General features: G+C 37.1%; 1 protein-coding gene across 1 annotated transcript; it reads right to left on the bottom strand.

The window, feature by feature from the left end:
* Positions 1–7,943: 7,943 nt before the first annotated feature.
* Positions 7,944–9,128, bottom strand: LOC144959562 (ribonucleoside-diphosphate reductase small subunit-like). Its single transcript, XM_078892179.1, has one exon. It carries the CDS (start codon positions 9,126–9,128, stop codon positions 7,944–7,946), a length of 1,185 nt encoding a protein of 394 aa, XP_078748305.1.
* Between the last annotated feature and the right edge of the window lie 1,755 nt (positions 9,129–10,883).

The following is a 10,883-nucleotide window of genomic DNA, read 5'->3' as shown; positions in this document are numbered from 1 at the left end:
TCGGGTGTAAGGTAAAATTTTGAACAATTATTATTATTTATAAAATGCAGAAACTTTGCAAATAAACCGATAGACTAGATATTAATTAGATTCGAAAAGTGGAACACAAAAGGAGAATTTGCGAATACCCGGTCCAGACATAAGCGTCATGGTCTTATTTATAAAGTGCAGAATCTTTGCAAATAAACGGATAAAATAGAGATTAATTCGATTCGAAAAGTGGAACACAAAAGCAGAATTTGCGAATGCCCGGTCCAGACATAAGTGTTATGGTCTTATTTATAAAATCTAGAAACTTTGAAAATAAACGGACAAGATAGAGATTCATTCGATTCGAAAAGTGGAACACAAAAGCAGAATTTGCGAATGCCCGGTCCAGACATAAGCGTTATGGTCTTATTTATAAAGTGCAGAAACTTTGCAAATAAACGGATAAGATAGAGATTCATTCGATTCGAAAAGTGGAACACAAAAGCAGAATTTGCGAATGCCCGGTCCAGACATAAGCGTTATGGCCTTATTAATAAAATGCAGAAACTTTGCAAATAAACGGATAGACTAGATATTAATTCGATTCGAAAAGTGGAACACAAAAGCAGAATTTGCGAATGCCTGGTCCAGACATAAGCGCTATGGTCTTATTTATAAAGTGCAGAAACTTTGCAAATAAACGGAAAAAATAGAGATTAATTCTAATCGAACAGTGGAACACAAGGCAGAATTTGCGAACAACCGGTCCAGACATAAGCGTTATGGTCTTATTTATAAAGTGCAGAAAATTTGCAAATAAACGGATAAGATAGAGATTAATTCGATTCGAAAAGTGGAACACAAAAGCAGAATTTGTGAATACCCGGTCCAGGCATAAGCGTCATGGTCTTGTTTAAATGAAACAATGCCATTTAAAAAAATATATGGTCAATGAGTAATTAAGCTAAATATGCGGAGTTCAATTAGATAACTTGATCTGTGAATTTTTTTTATAATTAGCTGTTTTTATTCTCCATCATTTAGGTTATGTGATTAAGTTTATAATTGAAATACAAACTTTATCTCACTTATCAATGTTTTGCAATAAAGGAGAGTGTGAGTGAACCTGAGCAAAGGAAATTATTTGAGAGAGTGATATTTATCATGCTTTTCAGTTTGTAGTTGAATTCTAGAATGGATTCTTTATAGTTCTCATTGATTGTATGTCAGTGTGTCAGTCTTTAGGACACCGATTACCCTAATGCGGCCACAATTTACAATGTGACGGCCACAAGCCCGTTAAACGCAGAGTGGGGTATTGTTGTTTGCAAGTAATGCTATGGTTTTAATAGGATATCTGTCTCCTATTAAAATACATTCCTGTGTTGGATTTTGGATTAAATTCATGTCTTCTTCGGATTTTGGGATATTTAATTTTCATGGATTGTGATTGTGATTTTCAAGACTATTAATGTAAGTAAATGCCCAAATAGATATTTTTATTCATTTATTCTTTATTTATTTTTTTAGTTTTGTTTTGTTTTGAAGCATTTATTATAAGAAATATTTTACATATGCACTTATACACCAAAGACTATATCCTTTCAACTGCTTATTATTATTATTATTATTATTATTATTATTATTATTATTATTATTATTATTATTATTATTATTATTATTATTATTATTATTATTTTATTATTATTATTATTATTATTATTATTATTATTATTATTATTATTATTATTATTATTATTATTATTATTATTATTATTATTATTATTATTTATTATTATTATATAATAATGATAATAATTAATAATAAGTGCATTGAGTGAAATCCCAATCATGGTTGCCCAAATAAAACTGGCGCTAGAATCCCGACTACCTGTCTAAACGAATGTTGTTTGTACGATACATACTAACTACACGTTCAATATCGGGGGCAGAAAATATACGTTTGGTTTTATGAAATTAAAACAGTAGTCCCACATTGTTCTTTGATGTTATTTGTGGTTGCATTTGCTTTGAAACTTACACATTATATTGTGTTACATTGTTTACAAAATATTTCTGGTACTCGTATGCATGTGTAGTCAACGGACCACCGGTCAATCGTGTTCTTTATTATTTTATTATTAATTTTGGCTTGACATCTTACATATGTGAATTTGACAGGTTGTTATGGATGGTAATTATAACATTAAGTGATTTTTAAACATTTTTACGGCGTTTTAAATGTCTTTCTTGCATTCATTGCCGAGCACCTCCACTTTTCTGTTACTATTTTAACGATCAGCTGATTTTCTCTTGCCTCCCCTTTAATTTCGCGGACTTTTTTCAGAACGAGGCGTGGGAGTGGCTAATGGGACAAGCTACAGGTCATCGACAAGAACCACGGATGAACAAACATAAGATGAATATATGTGTCATCCTCGACGCATGCGAGATATGTATGTGTGTGTGTGTGTCTACGTGTATGCCAAAATAAACAAACGAAAGTAACAAAAAATTTGAGAGTTATGGTTTTTTTTTATTTCTTCGCATAATAATAATAATAATAGATCTTTATTGTCCATAAATATGGCAATTTGTCATTTAGTTACACTTGTTATAATGTTAAACGATAACTAAGATTGAACAGATATTTCACTCCTACTTATTTTCTCTCTCTCTCCTCTCTCTCTCTCTCTCTCTCTCTCTCTCTCTCTCTCTCTCTCTCTCTCTCTCTCTCTCTCTCTCTCTCTCTCTCTCTTTCTTTCTTTCACACGTGCGATATACACAACATAAACATATTCATTTCGTTTTCAATTTGTTACGATTGTGGCAATTCGACACCAAAAATTATCATCATTATCAATTGGTCAGTTAATCTTACATTAAATAAATTAATCAGTTAATCAGTCAACGAATCAATCCTTGGTTTTTCTGTACCATATGAAATATTCAAAATTTTTATTGCTGATGGAACGAACGTTGATTTATACTTGTTAGTTCTACATTTAATCTGACAAAACCTTCTCCCAGATGGTAAAAGACTAAATTCATGGTATAAAATATGTTTTTTATTGTTGGTAATTGAGAATGCTTTCCTTTCTATTGCTTTTCCATGAATTCTTTCTACTCCATCAAGAGGATGGTTTATTATTTTTGATGCCTCTTTGATAGATTTTGAAATTTTTGATTTATCTTTAAGTCGGCATCCTCCAAACCATATGGTGCAGCCAAACGCAATTACACTTTTAATCAATGAGTCATAAACTCTTAACATAGTTTTCTTCCTTACTTGAAATGTTCTCAATTTCCTTAGGATGTATAATCTTTGGGCAACTTTCTTAGATATTATATTAATATGTTGAGAGAAATTGAGGGAACTATCAATGGTTATTCCTAAATATTTAAAATAGTCAACTATCTCAACATCATCTTTACCGATCGCCACACACTTTAAGTCGTTTTTATTTTTTACACCAAACACCTGTTCTTTCGTTTTTTCAACATTTAATTCAAGCTGATTTTGTTTACACCAATCGGTGAATATATTAATTTGTTTGAAATAATTCTTTTCGGTAACTTTATCTTTTAATAAGCCAAGAATAGCAGTATCATCTGCATATTTCACTATAAAACAATTTTCAAAGGATGGTCTGCAGTCGTTGGTGTATAAGATGTACAGGATTGGGGAACTCACACAGCCTTGGGGACATCCGTTCGACAACGTTCTTTTGTTGGAGATATGTTCACCCAATTTTACACATTGCGGTCTATGGGTCAGAAACTCTTTATACCATTTAATAAGGTAGTTTGGAATATCCATGCTGCACAACTTTTGAAGCAAAATATCTGTGTTCATGGCATTAAAAGCTGACGAAAAGTCGACAAACAGGATTCTGGCGTAATTCGAGGGCGTTTGGTCAAGGCGTTTCGAGATCAAATTTGTGGCGGTTAATAGTGCGTCTTCAACACTGAGATGTTGCTGGTATGCAAATTGGTACGGATCTAGCAATTTCAGGTCATAACATTTTTGTAGGAGCTCAGATTTTAAAATTTTTTCTAAACATTTCATTACAAGCGATGTAAGCGCCACTGGACGGAAGTCATTCAATACGGTCGGACAACGCTTTTTTGGAACTGGAACGACAATCGATGTTTTCCAAAGTACTGGCACTGATTGTTCATCGATTGACCTTTGAAAAAGTTTTGTATAAGGTATAGCCAGTTGTTGGTGACAGTTTTTCAAAATAGTTCCTGTAATGTTGTCTGGTCCAATCATCAGTATTGTCGCCTTGCGGGTAGGGGGGGGGGGGGGAACACTGTATGTGGGTCAAATGGTTAGGAAGTTGTCGGGGGTGTATTGCCGATCAGTTTATACGACCTACTTACCCCATGCCTATAAAATGAGGGGCGGAAATGTAGACACGCATTAAAACGACAACCTATCATCATGACATCAGCACCAATCAAACTTACAGAGACAGAGAAGAACGTTATCAAGGCTTTGAAACGAGTCGACACAACGATAACCGATCCCATTGATGAACATCATTGTGTAATGTGGTTACAAAGTAAGACTACGAGTCAGGAGTTTCAAAACCATGTAAATCGCACATTTAGAGCATACTCGAATAACAACTATTATGGTGTCGGTGCAGTCATCTTTGACGACGAAGAATTATTAATGAAACCGGGTTGTGTCGACGCATGGAGGATTCCTTTATACATCGAGGGATACGGCGGTCGAATCTATCGTACTCCCAAGATCGTGATCGTATGTAGCGAGAATTTACCAAGGTTTGACAATGCCAACGTCTATTCGATGGCGTCTACAGACTACGACTTTGTAGAAGACCGGTGTGTCGACGAACCAGAACCAGACTACTACGACTTTGTAGAAGACCGGTGTGTCGACGAACCAGAACCAGACTACTACGACTTTGTAGAAGACCGGTGTGTCGACGAACCAGAACCAGACTACTACGACTTTGTAGAAGACCGGTGTGTCGACGAACTAGAACCAGACTACTACGACTTTGTAGAAGACCGGTGTGTCGACGAACCAGAACCAGACTATTACTAGATATATATTTTTATTATCTGAATAAATCAATCCAAATCAACCCAATTATGTTATTGTTGTTCGATACCGTCGGGGGAGTCACCATTGTAGAAACAGTCGTATACAACGTCGTCAAAACAATGTTGGTTAAGTCGACGGAGGGTCAGTAATGTATGAGGAAAATAGGTCATCGACTACAAAAAAAACAATGACCGGTATGGGAAAAAAACATGAAATGCTTATAAACGATGTAGAAATGTGTAGTAAGGCCGGGGCACAACAAAGGAGGAGGGTTTGCTTGTGAATTTGTGGTCTATTTGACCAATTGTCTTGCTACTGTATTCATGTTATGTGGCTGATGATGATACGATATATAATAAAACACAGACAGATAATAATACGATTGTCGTTAGTTTTATTACCAAACATGTATAAAATATCTTGTCAATATCATCGACTGTTTAGATGGAGTCTGCCGATAGTACATCATTGAAAACAATCTCCAAAACCCATACGAACGGTGAGACCCTTGGCGAAGAATTGTCTAAATTGTTCGTCTGTCATACGTCCACTATCGGATGCTGAGACTGTTATAGGTTGCTGCTGCTGCTGTGAAACTATTACAGGAGTAGTAGACGCCGCGGCTTCTTTCGGTTGTGTTGACAGTTTGCTGATCAAACGTTCCTCGAGTTTTGCTAATGTCTGATCAATCATAGTCTGAACTTTATCAGATGTCAGATCATTGTCAACAACCGGAGTATCTGTGTTGGTAGATGATGATGATGATGTATCATCAGTACGGTTTATTTTGGTGGGTTGTACCGTTTCATTGTCATCGTCGTCAGCTTTTCGTTTACGATCTTCAGCCGGTTTCTTATCTATCGAAGATAATTGTTCGATTAAATTAAGAATGAGAGTGGTTTTGTCGTCATTCATGATTGATGGTATAGAAGAGGCTTGTAAGAATTCAAACTCTGTGGGATTCAGAGAATGATACGTTTCATTCATTAATAATTCTGATCGTTCGGCGTTGTTGAGATGAGTCAGTAGCATGGCATTGATAGCCTGAGCTATGTTTTCTCCATTGTTGCCGTCGTAACATTTTAGAGGGGGAAGATGATTACCGGTTGTATTGTATGTAAGAACAGTTCCACTACGACGACCTGTGGGTGTCAGACCGATATGGATGATTCGCATGGAGTTCACCTCATGTTTGAGACTAGCGCATGAGAATAATTTCTTCACAAATGAATTAAAACCAATTTTGTTTCTTTTCTTCGAGTCCTGAGATACGTACCAGTCGTACGTTGATCGAATATGTTTCACTGCGGTACGATCGTCGATATATGCATCAGTCATGCGTAATCCTCTACCATCATCCAAAAGTCCACCGCATGTACCAATGCGTATCGAATCAAAATGTTCAATCACTAAGGGAATGTTTTTGTCTTGATAATAAAATTTGTCGTGAGGAGATACATGATACGGGTCGTTGTACTTGGACTTACATTGCGAGTTGACTATTTTACAAGATGGGCAGAATTTGGCGACGTACCCGGTAATCTCAATTGTGCCCTTCATGATGTGAGATAAATGATCGATGATCTGTACAGAGAGAGTCTAATAGTTGAAAATTGTTCAATTGACGGTACGAAGATATCTCGCCGATGTGCCCAACTGTTCTTGTATATATACTGTATCAGTAGGTAGTCGTTATCGTACGAGTCTTGAGCCATGTAGCAAATATCATGGAATGTCAATAACCTTTTAATTCCATGTACTTGCACTTGGTCGGCATCTAAAATCTTGAAATGTCTAAAGTTAACCGATTTAACGGTTGGATCGATCAAGGTACATGGATCATAGTTATCGGTTAGATATGTCGGATCTGAGATTACGACGCATAGACATTCAATCAGTTTGTGCGCATCCTTGCATGAGGTATACTCGAGGAGTTCCTCGCAGGTGAGACGGCGGGGCCAGCTCGAGACAGACATAGTGATTGAAGCTAATGAAGCAATTGAGTGAGAGTTGCTGTCGATTGTGACGTGGAGTACTGGCACTCGCGACCTTTATAATAATATATCAGCAGATTATCCATTAATCCTCATGCGCGTTCAACCGGTTAATATTTACATATAAGCCGATTAGGATTACTACATTATTCCCTCCACCAAATGTCAGAAAGTCTGTTGCAGCCAAACTTCGAGTGCGTTAATAGACATAATTGGTTGGTTGATTGGGTTAGTAGTAATCAGTCTGAATGATTTATACATTACCAAATTTAGATTATCATTATATATGTCGGGGTTTTGGTACGAACAGAGTATAATCCTTGGGTTATACCATCCGTGACTAATCGTAGAAACCAACCATCTGTGAATAACTATAAATCTTCTGGTTTTAGTGATATTCATCAGATACCGACAAGATGAACGTATCACATCCCATCATTGCAAATATGTTGTCAGAGCCTACATACAAAGATCGATCCGAACATCCCTACGATTTTTATAGTCCTCATATGATAGTATGGGATACTGATATTGATATCAAGATACGAAATGATATACCAATCAGAGATAATATCGTCTATGTTAACGGGAAAGTTTATATTATAGTCGGATCGACGTTCGTCGAGATGATAACACCAATCGCCGGCGTCGATTTCCTGAATATGATATCGGGAGAAGACGATATAATAGCGAAAGCCGCCATCGATAGTGGAATTGTCGACGTGATTAGCGCGAATGATATAATGGATAATACGAACGACTACGTTGACGTCAGTATCTCTCTCTGTACTCACCGCGATATTACCGATGACATAAATACGCATAATATTAACACAAATGTTTAACAAAGTATTTCGAATAAAATGTATCTTTTAATGAACCAAAATTTTTTGTTGTTGTTAAAAGTCATCTGTATACTCATTTTCTATGGCTGTTGACTGAGCGGTTGATATCTTGCTGTAGTTGTGGACCTTTGTCTCAAAGTAGTTCTCTTTTTTATACACGGAGTATACGATCATGAATCCATATGGATTCGTCACATTATAGTATAACTCCTCGCCGAGCTCGTTCAATAAATGATCGCCACAAAACTGTATATATTGTCGCATGCTATCAGCACTCAATCCGATGACACCATCGCCCATCGCATCAATCATAAACCGTGTGGTAACATCGACTGCGTCAAGTACAATCTGTCTAGCATTTGAACTTTTGACGAGTAGTTTTTTGTATAGCATACAAGCAAAGTCTCTGTGCATCCCTTCGTCTCTGCTTATTAAATCGTTGCTAAATGTGAACCCGCGTAATACGTTGGTCTGTTGTTTGAGTATACCGATCGCAGCAAACGCTCCCGAAAACATGATGCCTTCGACACACGCAAACGCTACGAGACGATCGGCCAACGGGCTTAGTACGTCTCTACACCACTTGAGAGCCCAATTTGTAAGTTGTGCAACGACGGGGTTTGTTTCCAACGATCGAAATATTTCGTCTTTGCGTACAGGATCTTTGATGTACGTGTCGATGAGTAACGAGTACATGTGACCGTGGATCGTCTCCATCAATCCTTGTGCATAGTATACGTTTTGAATCTCGATAGGAGGGAATTCATTCAAGAACGTATTCCCAATGTTTGAGTTGATGATACCATCTCCCGCTGCAAAAAATCCGAGTATGTGTTCGTAAAATGTCCGTTGTTCAGGTGTGAGTTTTTCTTCCCAATCGGTTACGTCATTTCCCAACGGAACTTCCTGAGTCACCCAAAAACATGCCAACATTTTCTCGTACATACCCCACACATCTTGATGTTGTATTGGAAGAACCACGTGTCGATTGTCACTTTCTCGTAGGATCGGCTCTGACGACAATTCGCGGGCTCGGTTCTTGAGAGCGTCTCTGTAGTATTCAGCTTGATCCAATGGAATAGCTTTGATCAGTGCCTCGATAGGATAGGACGGATCCACAAACTCATAATGGTCTACAGGTCTTCCGTTGATACGATCGTCGAGCAGATTGATAACATTTCTTAGATTATCAAATGGAATAAGTCTCAGGGTTTCTTGTAGCATTTGGGATACAGCCATTGTGATGGATACTAGGACTATGATCTCAGTAAAGATTGGACTTGACGGTCCGACCTTTTATAATAATGTCGATTCAAACCTAACTAGGTCACATTATACAGTAGCTATTCGGGACACGACCCCAATAATCCTCACAAGCTCGAAAAACATTTACGCTAAGATTAAGACCGCTGATCTAACGGCTAAAGTGAAATCTCATAATATTAAATACGTTTTCCTCATGCCGGGTAATAACTCATGGTTCACAATTCGGTTTTATTCAACTAGACTCAACCGTCTTCTCGCTGAGTTTAACTTTACCGGTAAAAATGAATTCTATGCCAGCGATCCATTCTCAGGCGGCATTCTCGAACCCCAACCCATTCGTAAGCACTAATGATAATTAACGAGACAGAAAATACAAGACATTAAAAATCTAATAAGGAAACAAAGACCAGACTTCTTACTGTTACAAGAAACGAACATACACGACAAATTCACACAAGAACGAACACTTCTCGAACTCAAACCAGAAGTTAAAAATATATTTTGGACAATCGAGAAGAAAAAAAGAAACTGTAGAGGAGTAGCCATAATAAAAATCTCCGACAATTGGACTGTTACCCAACACGACCAAGACAACACAGGACGAATAGGGAAAATAGACGTGACTCAAGACGGCTACAAATTCCAAATTTACAACATCTACGGACCTGCCTCAAGAACAGACGAAAAAAAGACAACGTTTTTAGACTTAGAGAAAAGAATGGAAATAAACCCATCAACACCCATCATCCTAGCAGGGGATTTCAATAACACACTACACCCCCGCGACACAACTCACCATAGAACACAACAAACAGTCATAGACAAACAAATACTACAACGAATTTTAGAAAAACACAATCTAACAGATACATACAGAGAAACATTCCCACTCGGGAAAGAAACCACCTTTAATTCATTCGCAAACACAGGATCCAGACTCGACAAAATATACATATCCAAAACAACCCCAATAACAGAAATTAAACACCTAGAGAACACATTAGACTACACAGACCACAAAGCTGTCTACGCCCAGTACGGCACCCAAATTACAAGACCCAAACAAAAAAGTGCCTACTGGAAATTCAACAACAGTCTCCTGCAGGACCATTATTACATACAATACATGACCGACATCATATTAGACTATGCGGACAACATACCAAATGACAACATCCGAGAATGGTGGGACACCCTCAAACAGACCATACAAACGCTAACACAAATGATAGGGAGAAAAGTACAAGACAAAACCAACAGAAAGGAAACAAAGTACAAAACAATCATCAACATAGACAGGGCGCGTGACAACAAAACAGAAATACAAACACAACCATATGTTACTAAAGCAATAGAAAAACTTAAAGAAATTGAACAAAGAAAATTCAGAGGCCACAAAGTAAGAAGCACATACAAAACACGCAACGACTACACTGATTTAAACGACACAATAGCACGAATAGAAAACGAACTACACAATAGACGACATATAGACAAAATCAGAACAACAGATGGGCAAATAACAAAAAACGAGACAGAAATCCTTGAGACCTTCTACAATTTTTACAAACAACTATACACAAGTGGCGAAATATCAACAGATATACAAGACCACTACACCGATTATACAAAGAAGTTGACAGACGAACAGAAAGAACAATTAGATACAGAGATCACAATAAAAGACCTACAACACAGCCTAGAGAACATGAACACAAACAAATCCCC

The sequence above is a fragment of the Berghia stephanieae genome, chromosome 14, assembly GCF_034508935.2.
Source record: "Berghia stephanieae isolate SIO BIC M18660-M18661 chromosome 14, UCSD_Bste_1.3, whole genome shotgun sequence".
In the NCBI taxonomy this organism is placed as follows: Eukaryota; Metazoa; Mollusca; class Gastropoda; order Nudibranchia; family Aeolidiidae; genus Berghia; species Berghia stephanieae.
The sequence above is the reverse complement of the archived record's forward strand: the minus strand, read 5'-3'. Positions and strand labels throughout refer to the sequence as shown.